At 44.9% G+C, this 25770-nt stretch overlaps 1 protein-coding gene across 3 annotated transcripts in view; it reads left to right on the top strand.

Annotated features, from left to right (window-relative positions):
- Positions 1–25211, top strand: part of Mob3b (MOB kinase activator 3B) — a 172336-nt gene extending 147125 nt beyond the window's left edge. For all 3 annotated transcript variants that reach the window (XM_051187515.1, XM_051187516.1, XM_051187517.1), the window contains exon 4: positions 24829–25211. In XM_051187515.1, coding sequence (XP_051043472.1) covers positions 24829–24858 — 30 coding nt within the window. In that variant the 3' untranslated portion in view covers positions 24859–25211. The remainder of the gene's footprint in view (positions 1–24828) is intronic.
- The last annotated feature ends 559 nt before the right edge of the window (positions 25212–25770 follow it).

Raw genomic sequence — 25770 nt, 5'->3', positions numbered from 1 at the left:
GTCAGCCCTCTGAGTAGGAAATCAATTGGGAATTCAAAAACTGGAAAGAGGTCACCCTGGACAACCCAGTGAAGGTTGGCAGGACTTAATGCTTCCAGAGCTTGCCTTATTGCCCCATCTGAAACCTAACTCAGCCTCTGCTGCCAGCCAGCAGCCGGGGAACCCAGAGAAACACACCATTCTGCTTGCTCTCCAGCAGGAAGAGGGAGGCTGGCAGGATGGTGAGATAATCCATTTCTCATATAAGAGCAGCCGCTGAAGATGACCAAATTCAAGCAAGTTCACAGTTGGAGGAAAGGAAGCCTAAGTGATGCTGGTAATTGAAAAATGGGCCAGCCCTGTGATTGAACAGGCAGGTTGCTGTTGGCCCTGGCTGTCCTGGGAGGGGAGTCAGCTGACAGAATTGATTTAATAAGAATTATCATTAGCAAACAAGACTAGCAAGCCAGCGTTTTGATGGCCTTTCACTAAAAACAAAAAAGCAAACTCAAAGAAGGCTGTTAGCACTGCACTAGCTGTGAATGAAGAGCTGAAGGAGAAAGAGACTGGTAACAGACTGGAGGGAAGTAGTTCATCCTAATGTGCCTGCTGACACCCGAATGACCTGGCCCAAGGCCTTCCTAGTCTCTCACCAAGACTCCCATTTCTTTATCTCTAACAGTAAAGATCCTGGAGGTGCAGGCTATTTATAGCAAAAGCTACCCCAGGCGCACTGGCATCAGTAGATCTTCAGTTAAGGCAGGAGGGCAGTCCACACACCACCTGCACCATAATCCCCTGGGGTGGTATTTTTAAATGGGTGCAGGATCGTGGCTTCTTTGAGAATTACAGTTGTTGAAATTAGGACTTAATTCCAGCCATTCTGTTTCAGACTCTATTGGGTAGAGGAGTCAACCAAAGAGTTGTGCTAAGGCACAAATTTCCATTCTGTGGGTCTGTCAGGACAGGACTAGAGCCTGCCTGTGGGAAGATTGCAGGACTGCTTGGCAGAAGTTGGTTCTCTCCTTCCACCATACGGGGTCCAGAGATCAAACTCAGGGTGACAGGCTTGGTGGTAGGCACCTTTACCTTTATCTCACCAGCACCTCTACTAAGCTTGTCACATGTGTTTTTTTCATCTCCTTGCCCTTGTCACCATCACTCCACACAGGCAAACATGTGGTCTTCGTTCCTCGCCATCCCTCATTACTGACATTTATTTACACAGAAGCACATTGATCAGCCCACCCTTATTAGGTAGATGCCTGCTGCCTAACAATTGTTCATAGTTTTCAGCATCCAAACTACCTCGTTAACATGGGAGCTTTGGGGGTAGGGTGGGGGGAGGGAAACAATTCGAGGACCAAGGTTGTAGAAAGCCTTGTCTCATGAAAGCCCAGCCATAAATCATCTGGACCCATGCAGGGATTGACCCTGTACCCCCAAGAGGTGGCCAGGCCAGGCCTGCCCTTCCCTTGGAGCAGCCTTGCTGAGTCCTCTAGCCAAGGTTGGCCTGCAGCACAGATCAGGTCAGCACAGTGAAAAGCAGTTGCATGAGCCAAGCTGCTGCCTGAATAGCTGGCGATGAAGAGCCACTGTGGGCCTTTGAAAGGGTTCTTTCTTCTCGGGCATCGTCTGGATGGAGGCCCCCAGACAGCCGCGTGTCAGCCGCTTCCGGGGCTTTCAGCCGAATGGCTCAACCTCAGGCACTGCAGAAGAAAGAGCTGCAATCTGTGCAGTGACATTTCCACTCTCATGTTACCATAGTACTTGTTTAACCTTGGGTAAGGCGTAAAATGCCTCTGGGTCTCAGTTTCCCCATTTTCAAAGGACATCAACTCTAGAGTGGGTAGGCTAGATGGACCGAGATTCTGATCTTTTGGCATTGTTTAGTCCCAGGCTTGTCATCTCTTGTCCAAGATGACCTTCCTTCCTTGTTTAGAAGCCTTCCTGCCCAGAAGCTCATCATGGCAGGAAAATGATGTACTTGACCCAGAGAAAAGCTGAGTCTGCCTTCATGAGACTTACTTTGCTAATTCAGATGATGTGTGTGAGTGTTTGTGTGTGTCTACAGGGTGACATCAGCCCATTCACAGCAACCCAGGTCCCCAGAGGTGAGCCAGAGTGCCTGCCAGAGTTCATCTTAGGAGCTTTGGCAGACTTATTCAAGTGTGTCTTTGAAAAGTAGCAAAGAATTGTTGTCAATTAATTGCTTTGCACAGAATCAGTCGCATATCTTTGCCAGACCTATTTATTCTCCCCATTGATGTCCAAGGAGCTTTGGGTTCTGGTTTATAGGTAGGTGGTTGGTTTCTTTTGGGGGCGGGGAGGTAGGTTTGGTTTTTAACTGAGTCACAAGTGAAATGTGGTCTAATTTACTTTACACTCTAAATTATTTTGTTAGAGTTAAAATTATGCGAACTGAAACATTATCAGCATATGATAATCAATAATAAAAACAGGATTTGGAACCATACTCCAGAGTCACTAATAACCATATGTCCATAAAGGAAGAAGGAAATGGAGCAAAAAGAGCAGTTGTTCTCTCGTTGTTATTTGTTTGCAAAGACTTGGATTTGGTTTTGAGGGAGATTTTTGTTTCTGTTTTTGGGACAGAGTCTTGCTCTGTAGCCTAGGCTGGCTGCAAATTCGGGGTCTCCCTGCCTCACCCATTATGTACGGAAACTATCAATGCAGACCCAGCTCAACAACTGGTTTTTCTCTTAGTGGAATTCCAGAAAATGCTGTTTTTTTTTTTTTTTTTTTTTTTTTTTTAAATATACATAACTCCTTGGGTTTTTTCAGGCTTTCTGTCACAAGCATGAATCATTTATCAAAAAAGATTTATGCCATTACAGCTTCACCACCAAAGACTGAAGCTGCTCACAGCCTCTGCCAAAACCAAGCACAGAGCTGACCTCTCCTCGCTGGCCACTAACATTAATTAAAACTAAATGAAAAGAAAAGGTCCAGATTCCTCCACTTGCTCTGAAAAGACCTCTGTTGTTGTTTTCCAACTTCAACTTTTAAAGAGAACAAAGGGGATTTGTTGAAAACAATTCATCTAAATCGTGAAATGGCCTCTACAAAGTTTATCAAATTTAAGCATGAGTGTATAATAGCTACAGAAAGTTCTGCTGAAATTATTCTCTGTGGCTGTTAATTCTTATCCCTCTTTACTAAGATGCTAACAAAACACAAAAGTAGGAGTGACTAAGGCTGCTCTCTCTACCCTGGTGTGGATCAGATTCATGTGTCATCCATCAGTTTTCCTTTCTCACCTGCAGGAGCCATGCCTGGCCTGGTTCACAGTACCCCATATCTCAGATTAGTTCATCCTTTGGATGGAGGGTGATAGTCTAATCATAACAGACTCTCAGTATTTGACCTTTTCGCTTAAAATATAAAATGAAAACATTTTTAAACACTAATTCGTTTATGTAACTATTTTTGTTTTGCTTGTGATTTCTTCTGCTTCTCAGCTGCCAATGGTCTTCCGGTTCTGAGGACCTACTCAGTCCATGATAGCAGCCTGGTAGTGTCTCCAGTTATGTGCCCTGCTGCTGCTGTTCTCTGGATGCAAATGGTTTAGCAACTACTTCTGACTTGCGCTACACCATCCAGTAAACATATATCAACTGATTTGTATTGAAAATCAAAGGTCCCTATCTTCTAGGAACTACCTAGAAGGTTTCCTCTCAGTTCTACTGACACTTATTACAGCATCTCCCAAAGTATATTTCCCAGAAGCTGCTAGATCTAAGGGATGCCAAATGTTATTGTGCAAAAGGAGGTTCCATGGTGCACAATAAGAAACTGTTTACAGAGCTGGTTGGCTTTCTTTACTGCACTAATAGGCATGCTTGGTAGAGAGCAATTTGTGGGTATAAGACTTGGTGAAGACTCTTAGGAAAATACTCTAATGTCTTATGTGATCTAGCTTCTATCGATTGTCTGTTAATAAGCTTTTTAAACAAATGAACCAACAGCTGCATGTCAGACACCATGCTGAGCACAGAATAATAATTAAACAAGGTATATCTTCTTTAAGAAAATCACAGGGATGGCTTACTGGCTTCTTGACATTTTTCAGTCTCACTCTGTAGTTCAGACTGACCTGCAACTCATTCTCCTTCTGCCTCTGCCTTTGAGTGCTAGGATTATACATCTAATTTGCTCTGGTTTCCTTTCTGTTGCTGTGATAAAACACTTGCCCAAAGCAACTTAGAAAGAAAAAGGCTTATTTCCATTTATCCTTCCTAGTAATTGTCCATCACTGAGGGAAGTCGGGGCCAGAATTCAAAACAGGAATGCAAAAGCAAGAACTGAAGGGGAGACCAGACAGGAATGCTGCTCCCTAGCTCACTCCCTGGGGCTCATGCTTAGTTAGCATTCTGTTATCTCCCAGACCTACCTGCTTAGGGATAGTTCCACCCACAGGGGGCTGGGCCCTCCCTCTTATGTCAATTACAAGTCAAGATGGTTCTTCATAAACATGGGTCACAGGCCGATCTAAACTGAGCAGTGTCCCAACTCTCTCTTGCCAAGTGACTTTTGAGTGTGTCAGCTTGACAATAAAAACTAACCAGGACAAGCTAGAAGCTCGTGGTTTTAAAGAGCAATGCTCTTGAATTCGTTGCTTTAGGTGTCATCACCGACACAGTAACTACCAGCCATTGGAGACTTTAGCTAAAATTAATTGAAAGATTTAAAAATATATCCTTACTTGTAGCACCTACATATCAAGGGACCAGAGGTCACATATGTCTAGAGGCTCTTGTCATGACTGTCACAGCAATGAACAGTCTCTCATGCATCAGTGACTTGGTGCCTCTGCTCTCAAGACCGACATAGCACACTGATGCTACCCTCTCCCTACACAGTGGCTTTCAGATGTGCCCAGAACTGTTCCTGTGCTGCCTCAGTGAGCCATTTGCATTTAGTTTTCCATTTAGTTCTTTAAGTTTTTCCTGGTTTGTAGATAAAACTCAAAACCATGTGCTCAACATTTCTCGCTGGGTCTTCCATCAAATCCCCCATGTCAGAGAAGTGCTCAGAATAGCTGTTGGTTTCTGGGGTATCAAACAGTTATTGGGTTTTTTTTTTTTTCCCTCTGTGTTCTTTTGTGTTGGAAATTGCTGCAGATGTCAGTCACAGCAGGGATTAATTCATCATCTTCAATGTTGTATGAAAATGGGATAGGCAGTGTGGCTCGATGCCCGTGCACAAAAGCTGCCAAATGCTGGCTGCTTTGTGTGATCTGCACTAGTTCAAATTTCCCAGCCAGATAAGACTAGATTCTTTGGCTCGAAAAAGTGTCAAGTGAGTATCAGCTTGGGACTAGAATTGAGAATGGTTTTACTTATGGAAATATAAGTCTGGATCATCACTCATCACCCGTCTGCCTCAATGTAATAAAACCATGAAGATAAGATTACAGAGAGTCCCTAACCTAGGGACTGTCGTAGATTCACTTATGAGATTCGAGGACCTCTTCCCATGAAGTAATAGTACACACAAAAGTCAAATATCTAGTTAAACCATTGCATAGGACTGGAACATGGCACTAACCCATAGCAGCCCCCCAGATTAGTGCGAACAGGTCCCTAATATTACATTGTGACTTTGAGTGTAACTGGAAAAAAAAAAAAACAAAATAAATGCATGCAGTTTGATTTGCATGAAGAAAGAGATGTGTGGATCACTCCCAAAGGAATTTCCCAGAGTCCTTGCATGGGCTACATGCCTTTACCTGTGAGTTGTTGCACATGCAAGTCCCTCAGCATCTATGTCTTCCCACGTCCTGTTTATTCTGCAGGTCCTGGTTTAATTGTCACTTCCCTGAGAACAACTGTTCTTTCCCTATATAGGGCAACCAAGACAAAAGCCACCAGTGGTGGCTTGGTGTCAGAGATGAGAAGGTGGTCTTTGCACCCTTCACCACTCATTAGCAGTGAATTATTGCTCCCAGCTCACACATATGCCCCATCACTTAAAGAGAGGGATTTGGGGATGTATTTTTAAACTTCACAGATACTTAACGGTTCTTAAACTGGTGATGCCTGCCTTTGACCCCTACCTTGTGTTTCTTCTTCCACTGAGCACTTTGCTCCCATTATCTTCCTGTGGTCACTTCCCATTCATTTCGCAGTAACCTGCATTGCATCCCAGAATGCTGTGCTTCCTACTGAAGTAGGATCCTGCAGGCTTGTGTATCTACCTACCTGTGGGGCATAAGAGGCAATGGGTGTGATAAAAACTCACTGGCAATTCAAGATCTTTGAAACATTGTGTTGAGCGAAAGAAACCTGACACCGAATGTACATGGAATTTGAGTTCATTTACAGCAAACTCCAGAACAGTCCAATGCAGAGCGTCAGGTCACAGATCTGTGGTTGGCTGGGGCCAGGGGATTGACGGCACAGACATAACAGAATGTTCAAGAATGATGGAAATGTTTTAATTGTGGCATGGTTACATGTTTACAGGGAACCAACATCTGTCAAAACTTATCACACTGTATGTTTAAATAGAAGCATTTTACTGCAGATAAAATATGCCTGAATCAATTTTATTTTAAGAATATACTTTGTAAACGTATCCAGCATGTTTTTTAAAACTTCAGTCTTCACAAGAAAAATGTTTTGACAGGCCTCTGCTCAGGGATTTTGATGTCCTTGCCTCCTAGGTGGTTAGCAAGACTAACAGAAGAGTACAAACTTATCTCCAAGGGACAATTAGAAAACTTCCAGTTTGGGGTTCATTATAATAACAAAAATGGTTCATGTGTTAGACAAAGACAAGAGAAACCCTCTGGCAATGAAGTTTCCAGTGTTGTTCAGCTTCAGGCTCTCATGTATATGTATATTTTGGAGGTAAAACAGACACCATAGACTGGTCCTGTAGCTCTTGGCTGGAAAGGCCTCTGTGGGCAGTTTCAGGGGATGCTAAACTCTGGTCAAGGCTCTCATCATCTCAGCTCTCCATCAGCCCCTGTGTATGCCATACATGAGAATTGTGTCCCCTAAGGCCTGGGTCCCTAGTTCTCTTCCACCACAACTGTTCAAGGTGTGCAAACAGGTGTTTACAGGTGGGTTCTCCTGAAACTCTGGCAATAGTTACATTTATCTGTAAACCTCTGTACTGACCATCACTGGGAATGTCTCCAATGTATTAGTCTGGAACCTCCAGGGGCTGGCTCAGACATAGTAGAGCTTGCCCAGCGGCTCTCATGGAGTCTCAGGTGAGTTCCAGGGAGACTGAGTAGGCTGATTCTCAGCCATTTCCTGCATAAGAACATCTGGGAGCTATAAGGAATAGGTGCATGGGGCTACGCTTAAAAAATTCTGATGCAGTAGGCCAGAGATGGGGCTCATGATGCTGCCTTCCTGGTTTTGCTTTTGAGGCAGGATCTCATGTAGCCTATGTCACTGGCTTCAGGCTCCCTTGATAGCTGAAGGTCTTGTGTGAGTGCAGGGGAGGAGAGTGTGCACACATGTGTGCAGGTGCATTTGTGTGTTTTTTGAGGCAGTGTCTTTAACTAAACACAGAGTTTACCATTTTATCTAGAAAAACTGGCCAATAAGCCCCTGGGCCTGCATGCCTCCTGCTGGTACCCTCAGTGCCACGCTCAGTTTATATTATGCCTATATATCAAGCACTCTGCCCACTGAAACATTTCCCTTAGCACCACTGTGAAAGATCGTGAGCTTCTCATCCTCCTGCCTCCCCCTCCCTAACTGGGATTATAGACTTGTGCTCTAAAGTCCAAGTTATATCATGCTGGGAATTGAACCCAAGACCTCATGCATGCTAGGCAAGCACTCTATCAACTGAGCTACATTGCTGGTCATGATTCTATATTTTCCGTAGCTCCTACTAATATAGGCAATACCTACATCTCACTATAGAACTAACAGCAGCTATTCCCACATTGAGTAAAACCGAGGTCAGCAAGATAAGTGAACCTGAAGAGGGCCTCTTCACTTTTTAAAGGTGGATATCTGGTCGCATCTCTATTGTTTTCAATCTTAGATTTACTTTTCTTTTCTGTCTCTTTCCTCAGAATCGACCCTACACCCAATACCTTGTCTAGGCCCAATTGATGTTTCTGTCACCTTCTGCGGACAGCAGTTATCACACCCTAATAGTCCATCCTCAGGCCTCGAAGCTTCTGGGACCTCACCTACACTAGACCCCACTCCCTCAAACAAGTCTTGGTAGAAGAATACCCAGGGCCAGGCTTCTTCCTCAGCATAAACCTATTGCACGAACATATGAATGTTCCTACCTCTTCTGGCAAAATAATAGGACAGGAGGGAATATGTAACAGCCGAAAAATAGGTTGAACGGATTCTCTAGACCTACTACAAACCTTGTCACCGTTAACTCACAATAACTGTAGGGACATGCACTAGGCCCACAAGACCAGCTCCATTAACAATCAGTCAAGGAAGGGCTCACTGGGTCCTACCCGTAACCCCTGAACTATTAACTGTTGATAGATTCTGGGAGATGGGAAATCACTGTCTTTAGTTGTGTACCCACCAGGCTCCAAGGGATAGCTCCAAACCCATGGTCACATAGGTGGCCTTGGTTATTCTCAGTGTGTCACAAACAAAAATAATAGACATGAACATAAGAGAGAGATTTGGGGGAGGTGGTGAAAGTGGTCTGATGTGTTGTATACATGTCTGAAACTGTAAAAATAATTATAATATTTTTAAATGGTAGAATGTCTTGGTTAATTTTCTACTGCTGTGATAAAACACTATGACCAAGACAACTTATAAATTAAAGTGTTTCATTTGATTTACAGTTTCAGAGGTGAGCGTTGGGTGGAGCAAAGGAACAGCTAAGAATTCACATCTTGATCCACAACTGTGAGGCAAAGAGGGAGGCATGGGGAATGAGTCTACATAAACCTCAAAGCCCAGCCCCAGGGACACACTTTCGCCAACAAAGCCACACCTCCCAATGCTCCCAAATAATTCCACCAACTGGGGACCAAGTACTGAAACATAAAAGCTTACAGGGACCATTCTCATTCAAGCTATAGAACACAGTCAGGATGAGGCAAGCAGTGGTCCTTTGCACACAAGTCCTATGGCTACACTGTGTGAAGCCTGAGTCCAGTTTAGGCCCCACTTCCTCTTCTGTTAGAGCTGCCGCTTCCTTTATATCTAATAGTCTCTGTGTAGACTCATGTAATTTGTAAATCACATAGATTGGGGAGGGAATGTCTAGATTCCCTCTGGTTCCGGCACCACAATGGCACAGGTTGTTACTGCCTTTTGGTATACTCTGTTTTCCACTACAGGCTTCATTGAAGACACAGAGGCCTGTTGTTTTCAAACCAAAGGAAACTGAGACTACAACATTTTATGTCAATGCTCCAGAATTTTAGGAACAACTCATGAAGGTAGTCATTCTATTTTTAAATCTCAGACTGAACACCCTCCTAGGAATGACAGTTTGCTTAGGAGCCATCCAGTTGCACACTTACTCTAAAGAGACTGTGGTTGACAAAACAGGTTCTGTCCTGTTACAACTTGGCAATGCATACCTAGCATCTGTACTTACAATGTTAATTTTAGAGTTTTCTCTTATCTTGAAAATCCATAACTTCTAAGAAGATGATCAAGTGTGTGTGTGTGTTGGGTTTGCAATGACTGACATACAGGGTTTAGATGAAGCAGCCATGACAATGGCTATTTGATTGAGTTGGCATCCACTGCACACCACACTGTTTCATACCACAGCTCCATTACTGGTGACTGTATTGCTGCCAATGATGGAGGACAAGGAGCATGCTGTTCCTTTGTCATCAGCTTCACTTAAGAAGCCCAGTGTATTTACTGATTGGCACGCAGAACATTGATCCCATCTCTGCCAGGCCCAGGCCATAAGCAGCTGCTCTTGCTGTGTGTACTCCAGACAGTAGAGCCTTCAGGAGCCTCGTGTGCCACATCTGCCCCGCCGAGCCAGTGGAAATTACCAGACAATTCAAAGCACATGCTGAAGGACATTATCATGTTAATTTTGGAAAACATTAGCAAATAGGATTAGAGAGAAATATTTGACCATATCCATGGTCCATTTTAATTTTACAGCTTCAAGATTAAAGAGAAAAACTTTCTCCAAGGTTGGCACACCTGCCTGTGTCTCCATTCCACTTAACCTGGGGCTTGTGCTGTGGTTTTAACTTTCTTCGGTATAACTCCTTTCCTCCAGGTTGCCCCAGCCTTTGCACAGGCGCAGCAGAGGACACTTAGTAGATGCCCAGGGTCACAGATACTTTTCTTCTGGTGACACCGATGGGAGATACTAGGGTTATAACAGGCTCTCAGGCATAATTATTTTGGTTTCTTTGCTTCTGCAAAAGTGCTTGGTGTATTGCATTCTAAATGTCAAAATTCTTGAAAACATTCCTAAAACTGATAACAATAATAGAAGGGATTGAATTGGTGGAACATGAGTATTTTCACACACACATACACTACACATGCCATATACACACACATACATGCTCACCTTTCAGTAACAAAGCTTCAAATCCTTCTCTGGAGGTTGTTGTTTTGTTTTGCCAATGAAATTTTATATAAAAGATCTTTTTTGAAAACTTTAGAATTTTTTCAAAATTAATATGTATTTTAATTGTTATATGATAAAATATACATCATGTAACATTTAGCATCTTTTCTATCTTATGGTTCATTATGATTAATTAAACTCATTCACTGTTGTACAACTATCATTATACCTTATTTTAATCAACAGCTCTGTGTGTGTGTGTATGTGTGTAAGCTACACATTAATATTGAGTGTCATTCTTATCTCTTCTCATCTTTCTTTTGCAATCATTTTATGCATATGAGTATTTTGCCTGCATGTGTAACTGTGTGTCATCTGTGTGTCTGGTGCCTGGAGAGGACAGAAATAGGCATCAAATCCTCTGGATATGGAGTTATAGATGGTTATGAGTCACCATGTAGATCCTGGAACTAAAAGATCAGCCTGTGTGTAAACACTGAGCCATATCTCCAACCTCGGCCTTATTCCTGCTACCTTACTTTTTGAGACAGGAATTTTCATTGAACCTGGAGCCCATTGATTCAGCCCGTCTGGTTGGCCCAATGAGCTCTGTGAATTATACTGGTCCACTCCCATCCCTTCCAAATCCAGAGTTACCACAGTGCACTAACACACCCAGATTTTTACCTGGATGCTGGGGATGTGAACTCAGGTCTTCATGCTTTCCCAGTGGACACTGCACTGACCGAACTCTACCCCTGGCCCCTCAGGTCCCAAGATAGTACTCTCTTACAATACCAGCACTTTGGAGACAGAGGTGAGAAAATCAAGCATTCGCGGTCAGCCTGGCCCACATAGAAAGACTCTGTCTTAAAAAACAAAAACGGAAGATCGGTGATTTATATTCTTACTGCTGTTTGTTGGGGATGAAGAAATGTGTGGGGGAAATGGAAAGGAGGAATGCCTTTTCTTTCTCTCCTGGACTGAAGCATTCGATGTTGCCAGCTTTCTCTCTTGTGGGGAGTGAAACAGAGATGTCAGTACCATGCAGTGCCCCTTATCATTTACAAGTCTTATGTAGCCTTGTAATATCACATAATTTAAAATAAACAAAACCACAAGTAAAAATTATTTAACACTTTGAAACACATTTTCTTTATGAAAAAAAATTGTTTCACTTTCGTAGTTCATTAATGATGAGTCCGAGAATAGGACCTGTTCCACACTCTTGGAACCATGGATGCCTGCATGCCACAAACAAGGTCTAGGTCATTCCATTCCTGCTTCCAATGTGTATTCCTACAGGGATGACTTCACTGGTCTCTGCAGACAAGAGAATTATTTGGGTATCTACTGCCAGGCTAATTTTGAAAAGACAAGTTGGGCACCTGCTTATAACCCTATGAATTTTAAAACCACAAAGTCTCCCCAGGGACGGTGGTGACATAGTACAGAGTCTGGGCAGTGGACTTCTTCTGGAATGGTCTGCATGATGAAATGCTGTGGTCTGTGGGCCACCTGACTTCTGTCTCCACTCCACTGTGCTACTGAGGATTGGTTACAATCTCAAACCACACAGATACCTGGGTATGGTTGGATTCCCATGAAACCTATGCATGGACATTAAAATGGGAATTCCAGGAGCTGGAGAGATGACTAGGCTGTTGACTGCACTGGCTGCTCCACCACCCACATGGCAACTCCTAACTGTCTAATCCAGTTCCAGTGGATCCAGAACCCTCTTCCGGATTCCACAGACACTGCACGCATACACTGTCTTATATGAAACCACTCATACACCTAAAAAATAAAGCTTTTAAAGATTTGAATTCCATATAATAATTACATTGTGAAGTAGTCCATTAATTTTTTTCACTACTGGAAAAACTAAACACATTCTTACATTGTAGGCCATATAAAAGCAGACATGGACTGATTTTGGGCCCCATATTTATATTTCCTGATCCCTAATATAGAGGAAAAACAAGGTTCCAAGGCTTAGCCTCAAGATCGGAATGATCTGGGTATGAAGTCTTCCTCTGCCAAGTCCTAACCATATAACCTCAGACAAGTCACTGACCTCTCCAAGCTCAGCCTCTCTATAGAATAGCTCAGCAGCCTCCCAAAGAGGGAGTCAAATATCAGACCAAGTTGTGATTGGCTCCAAAGACTCCAAAATGGAGACTGCTGGGGTAGAAGCACTTGCTGTAGAGGTATAAAGACTGCAGTTCAGATCCAATGCCCACATAAAGATGGGGTAGGTGTGGCAACCAGTCATAATCCCAGCACAAGGAGGCAAAGGTGGAAACAGGAATCTCCAGAGCTGGCTGCCTATCCACTCTAGCTAAGATGGCAGGCTCTGGCTTCAGCAAGAGATCCTACTTCAATCTATAATGTGAAGAAATGAGGAAACCCCAGGCGTGCACACACATGCAAAACATGCATACATGCATGCCAACACACCACACATATAAGCACATGCAAAAGGACCCTTGTCAGAGCTTGAAGCATTGCATTTGGTACTAGTCAAACGAGCACTCAGAGTCCCTCTAGTGAAGGGATTCAACTTAGAATTTTGTGACTTTATGTTAGAAAGCATACTCTGCATTTTGATTTTGGGCCTTCTTCCAGGCTGGTAATAAGATACTCTCTTTTGATGCCAGGCAGTAGGAGCCTCAACTCTGCGTGTGTGTGTGTGTGTGTGTGTGTGTGTGTGCGCGTGCGCGCGTGCGCGCAACAATGCACAAATCACATCCTCTGTGATGCTAACCCAGATGTTCTGTAGGTCAGGTGTGTGAAGTTATTTTCACCTTGTTTACAGATTAGAATTGAGAAGTAGCTGAAGACAACATTGTATGAAAATGAAAGTTTTCACTTTGTTTTGGGCCTTTTGACTCAGTTCAAGAAACACGGTGCCTGCCATAGGCATGGGCCTGCTAAGAAACTACAAACTTCCCAAATTGTAAGCTCACCAAGAAAAAGGCCCTTCACACACATTCGTCAGGCACACGAGATAGGTTTATTACACAACGGTGGGCTCTGTTCAGTGATGCATTCAAGGAGGCTGCCTGGCTTCTCTGAGACTCTTTGTTTTTCCAAGGCAGGTGAACTTTTCCTTCAGACACCTATACCCTGAAAGTTCAGAACACTTCCAAAATGACTGATCGGGGTTTCTTGAAGTTCATTAAAGTTGATCCCATTCATGAAAACCCTCAGAGAGTGAAACACTGCTTCCAGCCAGTGTCTTCCTGGTTGCTGATGGAAGGCCAGTGACAGAAGGAAAAAGGAGAATGCATTATGATGCCCATTTCTGGCTTCTGGGAGCTGGGAAGCCCCATAAGTAAACATTGGGCAATACAGAAATCTGTTTCATTCCTCAAAATATGGGTGGCATTTTGAGCATCTGCAGGAGCCAATCCAGCTGTGGGGGTGAATGCAGGGTATGGGAGGAGTAAGCTAGATTTGTGACAGACACCAAAATGTTGTGTTCATTTTTCCTGGGAACGAAGGACAAACTGAATTTCTATTTCACCAAAGCCCAGCTTGAGTTTATTGAACTTTGTTATAGAGCACAGGTGGGAGTCACAGCAGCATCAGTGACAATCAAACAGCTGAATCACTCCAAAGTGCCACACCCTCATTGATGGCAACTTTATGGGAAATACTGTGGAGTCCTGCTTTTAATTAGAAGTGCTGCTATGTATAGTTTAACATCTCCAAACATCTCTTGTAGCTGGGAGAGGGAGGAAGAGCTAGGATCCCAGGCAAGGGTCTCCTCGCCTACGTCAGTAGCTCCGTTACTACTACAGAGACCTTGCTTCCACTGTGTTGTTCTGCTCCTGCCATGGCTCCAGGACAGAGTCCAAGATGGCATCTTGTTATGACTGGAGGACTAAGCCGCAGACAAGGCTGACCACTGGAGAACCGTGAAGACACTGGCAAATGGAAGTGGGAGAGGGCTATAGGCAAAAGACACAGTGGGCAGCGTCTGTGAGCAGTTGGGTCAGAGCAAAGATTGTGTCTGGTCACTGTCCCGTCGTGGTCAAGGAATGGTAGTGTCTCAGAAAGAGGAGTGAGTGAGCCGGGGAAGAGTGGGTGGGAGAATCTGCAGAGAAAGTCACACTGCTAGAAAGAACTCTGCTGCAAAACAGGGTGCCTCTCAGGGCTGTGGGGGGCCTGGAGAACAGAGCACAGTGACACCAGCGTGTCAGTTACTCTTATTGTTACTCTTATTGTTTCCACAAAATACCTGACAAAAGAGACCTAAGAAAGAGGAGTTCAAGGGTGCTGATGAGGGAGTCTGGGGCAAAGGGCACATGGTAATCACCCTCCGTCAGGAAACAGTCGACTGTGAGGAACTCTTCTGCTTCGATGGCTTTCTGCCTCTTATTCAGCCCAGCTCAGGAACTGCCCTTAGTTCAGGGGGCTCTCCCACTTGAGTTAGCCTAACCTGGATAATCCCTGAAGGCATCCCAGAGGCTCACCTAATCTGGATAATCCTGATCTCACAGAGGTAATCTTCCACAGGCATGATGCTCCTGCGGGATTCTGAAAACTGCTTTGCTGGTCTAGCAGTTTTTACACCCGGGAACCCGTGCTTTCCTGGCAGGAGGCACCCAGCTATGCTCTCATAACCCCGTGGTTCAGGGAAAGAACTTCAAAATAATGCAGCTCTTCTTTTCTGTGAATCAGTGTAAACTGAGCGCTGACTGTGTTTACATAAAGTGACTTCTGAATGAGAATGAGAAAATAAAGCAGTTTGATTCTTATATCGGTTATGAGTACCTCTTCTTGGTGGGTGGGTAGGTGGGGGGGGTATTTATCTGTCCATACTTAAGTATGGATGAATTAGAGGGCTGCATGTATGTGTCTTTGCTCACACACACCTTTGCATAGAGGAAGCACCCTCTGTATCAGTCATTTGAGTGGCTAGGAAAAGAATTAATTAAATAAATATTGTCCTTTCCAGTCAGGGAGCTCTGGCCTTTACTCTGTTTGGCAAATTCAGCACCCACATCCCTACAAGACACCAGAAGGAACATTTTAATTCTGATGCACTGGCTGAACCTCTGCTATTCTTGTGAGAGTTTGTAGTCTGACTGTTCTCCTGCCTTATCCAATAATCTCGGACTTGGGGATGCTCCTGGGGAGGGGAACAGACCTGGCCTTGGGTCTCCTAGGAGTGGTCCCACACTATGGCTAATGCAGATGTAGTGTGGCCACTGAGACAGGCTCCACCACAGGTACAAGCTAATTGAATAGTGATTCAGGAGGCATGGTGCTTGGGGATAGAGCTGATGTACCTGCTAGAAGGACAGACTTAGAAGGACTTGCCTAATGACTATGCCAAAATGCTGACTGACCCTTCTGCATAGTGAGATGCAAGTCACACACCGTGACATACTGGGTGTTGTCGTACTGTACAGACAGACAGTGTCTGGCACATAGGGAGAGATAGGTGTGCCTGGTGGGGACACAAGATGCTTACTGGCTAGTCATGTTCTTTTATCATCACCCTTCTTCCTTACACTGTTTTATACGTCACCCATCACTGTGTATAAAGTGATCTCTCTCTCTGTCTCTCTCTCTGTGTGTGTGTTTGTGTATGTGTGTGTGTGTGTGTGTGTGTGTGTGTGTGTGTATACATGTTAGAGTGACTGGTGTCAGTTTCCTACTAGAGATCTTTTGTTTTTCCCCTTCTAGTTCTTGTTCAATGGGCACGGTTGCATTATAAAAGCAGTTGTGTGCAAAACACATAATCTGGTATTACCTGCTAGTCAGTTTGACCACAATGGAACAGAAGCTCCCTGCCAGAAAGTCTGCCTGCTGGGGACCAGAGGGAAGATCTCTGAGCTCAGAGGAGGAAACAACATGAAGATTCACCCTGGTGGCTTGAAGAGTTTCCAGCCTTCAGCCTTCACTCCATGTCATGAAAACAGCAGGCTCGCCTCCTCCTGCATGGTGGACAAGCAAGTCCTGTGAACTCACATGTCTGTTCGTAGAAGTGAGGTGGGAAAAGCTTGGCTTTTGGAATTTCCAAGGACCAATGTTATTTCCCCTGGTCCACACAGCTACTTGGATTCTGGAAGTAAAAAGAGAAACCTTGACCACAGGAAATGGGAGCTAGCCTCGTTTGGATAGCTGTGGTCTCACCACCAAGCCTCTGCCTGCCTCCAGGCTGGGTGGAAGCTGCCTCTCTGCTCCTGCATCTTTAGCGGCCCTGCTTTTTCTGCAGGGAGCTTGCTGGGGAATGTTTGGGAAGTTCTATGTTTTGCTTGTTTACTTAACTTCTCTTCTTCCTTTCTCTGCCTACTCTAGCCAGTGGCTGACATTTGACCTGGCTTTCCCTTTACCTCCACCCACCTGAGGGAGAATCAGCTTCCAGGCAGCATGGTTAGCATCCCTGAGACTCTTCTTCTCCTTCTCGCTTTCTCCCTGGGATCCTCTTTCCTTTCTTGAGAATTGCTCTGTCTCTCACCTAGGTGACTTAGAAGCAGGCCCTGGAAGGATGAATGAGTGTTCTGGGCATCTTAGTTAGTGCTGAAGGAAAAAGTGTGGAAACCAGGCAGGAGCCAGGCTGCTATGATGGGAGGGACAGAGATCCTGAGGTCTTTGCAGACCAGATGTGAAGTTGAATGTGGGGACTACTCATGTCTCCTTGGGTCTCCACAGTGTCTCCCTCGCCGGTGCTGCTGAGGAAACCAGCAGGGGCTGAGGGGAGAGCACCTATTCTTGGAATGGTCACAAGGTCACATGACAGAGCAAGGCCTTCTGGGTCTTGGAGCTAAGGGAGAGTCTATTCTGATTTTATAGCACATCTGCCTGGGCTCCGTGGTGCTTTAACACCAATGTTCTCACATAGTCAGATAAGAGTGGCCTCCCTCCCACTAGCTAGACTGAGTGGGTGTGGCCAGGAGCCAGCTTCTGAGAGACAGTGAGTGAGTCTTAGAGACCTGGCCTGGGCAGCAGTGGGCAGTAAGAGAGGAGAGGGAATACTTGTGCAGCAGTGGATTTTCATGGTGGTCAATGTTTCTAACCCACATAATGCTTTTGGGAGCGGGGAGGATGCTTTTGGGAGCCAGGAGGATTGCACATAATGAATGGTATAATATGGACACAATGTAGAAAGTTTTAAGTCTCCAGGAAGTGAACCTTGTGAGATGAAAGGCAATCTTCCCACCCCACCCATTTGCTATCAGAATGGAACTCTTCCAAGCTATGGGATTCCATTTTGCTTTGTTGTTGACACAGGTCTCACTATAACCCCTAATTGGCCCAGACCTCACTTTGTAAACCAGCTTGGCCTGGGACTCACAGAGATCCACTTGCCTCTGCTGGGACAAGGAAAGTGCTAGGATTAAGTATGTACCACCAATGCCCAGTGGGTTACCTGGTTCTGTGTCACCCACAACAGTCCGGTGGGAGGATCTACACTGTGCTTCTGCTTTCCCAGAACTAGATCTCTGAGACCACACCTGCATAGGCACCAGGGGCCTGGGGATGCAGGCAGTGTTGCTCAGTGGTAAGCATGGAAGCACACCCCCACAGCCTTTACTTTTTTTCTGTTTTGGGGAGGAGGGGGTCAGATATTTTCAGCAGCCATCATCACGCATCAGGTTTAAAATGTGCCGCTAGAGATCTGTCACTGGGGAAGGGGCACATTCCATGTCATTTCTGTGACTTCAAGAGTGTGTGGCAGCGGCACAGACAGGAACGTCTGTGTTTCAGGTTTGCTGACAGCGTTTCCCTTTGGATCAAGTGTGACTTTGTATTGTAGGCTTCTTCTACTACCCCGTTCCTAGCCGGGGAGTTTTCAATGGGAGTGAGTAGGGAAGGGGCCAGCTGCTCAAAGACCATCCTCACGGTTTGCAGCCCCAGGTATTCTCGAACCACGAACTTCCTGCACCCACCTTCCTTCTGCTCTCTCTGCTCTTTCTCTGCCTTAGTTATTTTTACTGTTTGTAACATGCCTTCCTCCCTTGTCCTCCTTGTTCCTCACAGTTAGCAGAATGTTGTGGACGAAAAGAAAGCATGGGTGTCCCTGAAGCAATTACTACTGAAGTCATAAGCTGCATCTCCCCCAAGTGGAGTAATGGGAACAGGGTAGGCTTTGCTTGCTCATATTTCAGCCACCTCCATCTAGATTGAAAGCCACTCAGAAGCTGTGTGAACTTGGGCGAGTGGCTTCAGGTTGGAGACAAACCATCTAACCTAGGTTAAGTTTTGCATGGCGTGGATGGTTCAAAAAGACAAGGAGAGTGATTGCCTGGGACTAAGGAGTTTGTTAGAAGAGTTATAGCCACGGACAGACGCACAGAGTGGCAGCTGCATGGCAGGGGCGCCAAGGAAAGTTGGCCCCAGCACCAGTGACAGAAAACATAGTGGGGAGTTCTCTAAAGAGGATAAGAACCCACACAACAGAGGAGGAAGCCCCTCATGTTTTTTGAGAGTGGAGGGGTCACAGCAGGACAGGAGGGAGAGAAGGAGGAGTGGCAGGATGAGTACCCCCTTCGTGTAAACCCAGTTTCCAGATGAAGTCCAGACAGTTCCCAGACCAATCTTAGGGAGACCCTGTTTCAGTGAAATGGTGATGATCGTGGTGATGTTTAAATCATACGACTCATAGAAATGTGATCAATGGGTGTCAAAATCATCTCACACAATACTGTCAAACAGAGGCCATTTTCAGTTTTAAAAGTTGATCAGACAAGAGATTAGGTGACTTGTACAGAGCTTAGGCTGTCTCTCCCCTGCCACTCCCCCCCTTACAAAAACCAGAAAAAAGTAACTGAAGCTTCATTTCTAAAATGAAATGTGACTTCTGTTGGGAGTCTTGTTCTAGTTCCCCTCTTATTGTTTTTTAAGCTACTAGAGTGTTTTTTTTTTTTTAAGAAAGAAATAATATGAGTATTAAAAGCATCTAAAAATCCAAAGACTATGCCAAAGACAAAACTATCAGAAAGTGAAAACTTTAAAAACATACATAATTTCATTTGCCCAGCTATAAACTCATGCTGGATATACATTGTACTTATAACTGCCTCAAATCACATATACTGCATACGACTTTAAAAATACCTTTTATCATACAACAATGTACACTAAGATACACACAATATACAATTCAGGTTAAGGCTAATTGTGTAATGAATTCCAATGCTAGCAGAAAGCCAAGCAGTGATGACCCAGAATGGAGCGAATAATGATTCTGGGCGGTCATGGAAGCTATGAGAATTTTCCAGGCATAGAGGAAGAGAGCATAGTTAGAGGACAGAAGAAGCAGCTTGTGAGAAACTCCAGGCAAAGGCTGGCAAAGACCTGAGGGAGCTGGTTGACCTGACTGTGGTGTTGAATTGAGCCTTCGAGCAGAGGGTGGTGGGACCTACCGCAACCAGCTTCCTCTGCAGCCCAGTGTGACAGCTGTGGAGAATGAGGCTGATAGGAATGGCAAACCCAAAGCCTGGCTTTATTTCTACCACACACTCACACAAAAAGATATATACTCCCAGCCCCCTGCTGCTCCTCCTCCCCCCTCATAACTAACTCCTCTCCCCAGCCCCCTTCCTAAGTGTCCTTTTGCCCATCCTTGCCCTTCCTAATCATTTCTACCTCTCTGGTCTCTTTTCCAGGCTTTTAGCATTTATCCACATTTTCATATGCACACACAGGCTCTGTCTCTCTCTGTCTCTTCTCTCTCTCTCTCTCTCTCTCTCTCTCTCTATGTGTGTGTGTGTGTGTGTGTGTGTGTGTGTGTGTGTGTGTATCACACTCCAAACACACACACAAACAGGCACATAGTACAGGCTAAGACCTGCATATAAGAAAGAACATGTGGTTTAATTACTTCCCAAATCCATGCATTTTCCTACAAATTTCACAAATGTCACTTTTCTTTGCAGCTATATAAAATTCCATTTCTGTATGTACACCACATTTTCATCATCCCTTCATCTGTCCATGGGAATCTAGGCTGGTTTCATTTCCTGGCTCTTTCGAATAGAGCAGCAGTTGAGCACAAAGGTGTATGTATCTCTGTGGTAAGATATATAGTTGAGTCGTTAAAAAAAAAAAAAGAAAGAAAGAAAGAAAGAAAAAAAGCCTCCAAATGCTGCAGTTTTCTTCTTAAACAAGACAAATATAATGTCTCGCTAGAGACTTGCCAGAAAAATCTCCCCCGCAGAAACGGCCCTAAGCATGTTGCAGGGTTTGGCACTCAGCCCTATACAGTGGCATTTCATGTGACCAGCAATGGAGAAGTAGCCTTAAAAGAACTCCCTGAGTGGAAGATACTGAGCCAGCTCCCCTGGAGGAAGGAAGGTAGGAATGTCTTTGGCCCTGCTGATTAACCCATGTTTATGCCAGGAGGTTTCTTTAAATGGTTCGATGGCGCCACCAAGTGTCAAAGTAGTAGAATACAGTCTTGGAGACAACTTTATAACAATTAAGGGTGAGAGCTTGGCAAGTTTGTGGCGATCAGAGAACTTGAAAGAGGCTCGAACTCACGTTTTTCAGGTGTAGCAAGCACTTTTACCTGCTGAGCCATCTTGTCGGCTCAGGCCTATAGATTTCCAAAGAGCAGATTCAAGGGCAATGCCTTTCAGTTTGTGAACTGTGGTTTCATCCAGTGTTTCCCTGTGAAAATTGAAGAGGCTCTCAGAAGCAGCTTTTCTTCTGCGTGTTTGGGCTCACACTGCTAAGTAAAGCCCCAGTACTAACTCTTCAGAGGATAAGGCCATTTGCTCTCTGAACGTATTTGCCCTCCCTCCACAATTTTCCCTTCCGCCCCCTGTGGACGCTACTAATCCAAACTGTCAGTCTAGCTGAAGAAAAAGTACTGCTAGCATTTTGACATGGTCCTATGAATGAGAGAAAAGAAAAATGTCACTGTAGCCTGTAGCCATGGGTCATCCAGTGGGGTCATCACCACTCCGGCTTTCATAGAGGCGAGAAGGAGAGGAGTCTCATCCACAGGAAAGGGTCCGGAACAGGGTCACAAAAGCCACAAGGGCCTAAAGGAGCTGTGGGATTACAAGCAGCTCCGGGGGTGAGGGGGTGGGAGGGGAGGGTAGAAAAGGTGGGAGAAGATGAAGAGGGCAGGAAGGGGTACAATAACCTGGTTTGGCCTAAGGAAACTGCAAGATTCAGGTGAAAAATTCAGAAATAACCTGCTGCCATCTACAGTTAATATATGAGCCAATTAATTTCCAAGGTATCATTCAAATGCATATATATTCCTGGCTTCAAACTAAAGCCCCATGCTGTGTGGAAAGCTCCAGCTCTCACAGTCACTTAGGCTTCAGGTTGAGTACGGCGCCGCGCCTGCCACTTCCGGTATGGTTTGGGTAAAGTTGTCTTTTCTCCGTCTCTTGTCAGCACAGTGCGCATTCATCTCTCGAGGCTGCAGCCAGGGTTGCAGGGTGTACCTGCAGGGCGGTGGGAGTGAGCAGGAGAGACCAAAGCCTTTTAGAAGCACTTGTCCCCGGTTATGCCGCCATTCATCTGGAACAACCAGTTGACTCCAAGAGGAGGATTCTTCCATCTAAGGACACTTGCAGTTCCCTCTGGGAGATCTACACACACATGACATGGCCACCCGAAGCACTGAGCACTTCGTAGGCATTCATCAAACCTCCTTCCTCACTTTCTCGGAGCACTGATCCATTGCCAATAATTATAGTTAGTTATAAAACCGCAGTCATGTTTATCCTTGGAATTACCTTTCTCTCAAAGGTACAGTCTGCTGTCAAACGCTAACCCAAAATACAAGACCTTTGGTTTTGTTTTTCATTTCTTTGCTTGTTGGTACTCCAGACTAGCCTCAAACTCACAATCCTATTGCCTTAGCCTCCCAAGTGTTGGGATTGCAGTTGTTATACAACGGTGCCCAATTCACAAGGATGCCTGGCAACTTAAGGTGGGAACAGTAGAAAGATGAGATGAGGAAATTGCCATGTATTGAGTCTGCGCATGTATTAATACATTTAACCTTCCCTTGATCTACTATCACAATACATACAACCTACAGGTGAAGAGACTGGGGACCTATGCATTGCCTGATTGAGCAAACATTTGTTGAAGCTGGATTATCAGGCACTGGTGATGCAAGATGGAACAGCAGTCATAGCCCTGGTCTCTTGGACTCTGTAGGGTCTTACCTGGGATGATCCAGGAGGCAGAAATGAAGCCAATGATAGACTCTTCCACTGGTGAAGGATGTTGTGCCTGTTAAAGGGGGAAGAGGAGGGTTGTGTCTTGTTTTGGAGTTAGAGAAGATGTTCCTGCAAACAGACATTTCACTTAAGATGCTCTTAGAATTCATGTGGGTGGATAGTAAGGGGGCAGAAGTGAGATTGCAATATGTTTGAACCTGGATCCAACATGCTTCATATTTTTTCTGTAAGTAAATGCTTGCAGTGATATGATTCAGTTTGTGATACACTATATTTCTTCCTCCCCAGGAGACTGTGGGTCCTTGAACATCAGCCCCATTTCCTACTATGTGGTTCAATTAGTAAGCACAAGTAAATGATCACTGGGAGTTCTGCGTGTGTATTTTACTGGCTGTAATGCAATATGAAATTGCCCGTGTTTAATAAGGAATCTGAAAACACCTAGGTTACACATTGCGCGTTATTTCTTTAACCCACACAGTCTGTTTGGTTTTCAAACAGCCTTCTGAACACCAGGGCACTCCCATACTAACTCTTTTGACTCTGATGTTTGCTATTTTATTGGCTGGGATGATCCAGCTCAGCACTGAAAAGATGCGGCTGCTGAGTCAGCTCTGAAGCAAGTGGTGCTCAGAACTTACTCATCTAATTAAAATTAGTCTTGTCTTCCCTAAAAGCTGACAAGCTCAAGGCTCTTTTTCAGCCTGCAGCCCACACTGTTCTTAAAGATGAAAAAGGAACTCCCTTGTGCCAGCATTGGGAGGAAGATCGGGTGTACAAACCAAGGGGAAAGCCTGTGTAGAGATGCAATAAGTGTTGTTTCTTCCTGCCATTTAGTGACTCTCAGTCTAGTGGGAACACCTCTCTAACAAGTCCACATCTCTTAATACTTCCCAAATAGTTCCAGCAACTGGAACAAAGTAGTCAAGCGTATTAGCCTATGGGAGCCATTATCACTGAAACTACCACACACCCAGAGCCTATACACCCTACACAACAGTCAAGGTGTGCATAGGTGAAAGGCATGGCCACCTCCAAATGTGGGAATGAGGCCTTTCAGCCAATGTCCTCATGTCTAAAGTGGAAAGATAAATGGCTGTTGTCCAGGTGAAGAGGGTAGAGATGGGATGGGATAGGAATTAGCCAGCCTGTGCAGAGTCTCAAGGAGGAGAAAGGATGGCACCTTTGGAATCCACAATTTGCCCTAAGAGCCAGGCAGGTAATGTGCATGGTAGATTGCAGGCCAGACTCTGTTTCTCTTCATTTCCTGGTCCTTGCTTTTCTTGGCTTGTACATGATTACATTCTTCATTTTTCCCGTCTTCGATTGAAGCTTAGTCAAATGGAAGATGTTTTCTATTCTAAAATTAGCAACCCAAACCCGTTATCATAGCAGTTGGCAAGTTGTTCTTGGCTCTCCCTGGAGAGGCAACTGGAAGGGGTGGGGACGAACACTGGAGGCCATTCTCTGTCCAGAGAGGAGAGCTGTTCATAATTCTAAGTGCTCAGTGGCTCCAGATCTTGTTTGTTTTGTTTTGTTTTCTCTAGAAAAAGCAAGTCACTTGGATTTTTAGCAAGAGAGTTAAATATTTTGAACAATACCTTAATTCAAGAGAAGAGAGAAGGAGGAGAGAGAGAGAGAGAGAGAGAGAGAGAGAGCCTCTACAGACTCAATGGGACATAGCTCAGTGTTACGAGTTGTTTTCCACCAGCCTCGTCCCTCAGCCACGTCACCCCCAAATAACACACAGAGACACTGTATTAGATATAATGCTGTTGGCCTGTTATTATACTTCTTATTGGCTAGCTCTGTCTTAAATATTAACCCATTTCTATTAATCTAAGTATTTCCATGTGATCTTATCTTTCCGGAGAGAGGGGCCGGCGTTCTGCTCTTTCCCATCCTACATGTTGACTCTTCCTCTTCTATCTATCCTACAATCTCCTTGTCTCCTAGTCCCGCCTATCTTGCTTTCCTATTTGCCAACAGTGCTTTTTCATTAACCAATAAGAAAAACATATTTACAGAATGATATGTCCTATCAGCTCGGGCCTGTAGCCTTTGGTTCCAGGTAAATGTCCCCAGTGTATTTCCATTGTTGCTGTGTTTACTGTCCCCTAACAGCCCTTCTTTCCTTGCTTTCCAGAAAGAGATGACAGCCAGGATGTGTCACTAGCATTCCGCCTCATCTCCCGGAAGAAAGGAACACTCCCAGGAGTCCCCATGGGACAGGAAGTGGCTCTCCCTGGCTGAAATGGCCCCTACTTCCAGTACCGGAAGGCTGGAGCCCCACAAGGACTTCTGAAAGATGTCTCCTACCCACTTCGTGCGCTCTTAACCCTCTAAGTGCTGCTAGCCAGGGCCTGCAAGCCAGACAGACCACAGCATGAAGGACCGGCCTTGCCCCCTGAGGCTGAAGATAGTGCAGGAGAGGCCCCTGCATTTCCACCCATGTCATACCTCTGCCTGTGACCTCACCCCTAGGCTTTACTGGAATTCAGGTTTTGAGACTGTTGTTGTTCTTTTCCGCTTGTGTCTTACCAGACTTCTTGACTAACTTTTCTGTCATTTGTTTGTTTAAATACCAGTCAAATTTGGGGAATACCATATAATACCATTTTCCTATTCCACGACCTAACCTGCATCCCAGTCTCTGGGCCTGTGGCTTGACCTTGTATGCAGCTTGGAGCTGGGAAAGGCCTGCAGTTCTGGCAGCATCCATATCATTCCCTTGACAGGCAGTTTCACCAGGGACCATCTGATGGGGTGCATGATGTGTGCCCCAGACAGGCTGTTCACATGCTATCCATTGGGAAGAGTCTGGGGACCAGAAATAAACTGGTGTGTTACCAGTTTGCCGTGGTCAGAGTGAATTCTTAGTAGCCACTGTCATTTCTAAACTTCCACTGAAGATATACTTCCCCATTTCCCACCAGAGAGAAATAAAGTTTCGAATGAACAGTAGGACCCTTGAGCCAGATTAGTGCAGTGTTCTTTATTGAGGGGTAGTGAATCCTGGCTAACGGGACATATTATAATACTAAAATTTCAGTGACAAGGTGAGACAGTGGGTATTCGGTACATGTAG

The sequence above is a fragment of the Phodopus roborovskii genome, unplaced genomic scaffold (assembly GCF_943737965.1).
Source record: "Phodopus roborovskii unplaced genomic scaffold, PHOROB, whole genome shotgun sequence".
Lineage (NCBI taxonomy): Eukaryota > Metazoa > Chordata > Mammalia > Rodentia > Cricetidae > Phodopus > Phodopus roborovskii.
Note: the sequence above shows the minus strand (reverse complement) of the source record. Positions and strands in the feature narration are given on the sequence as shown.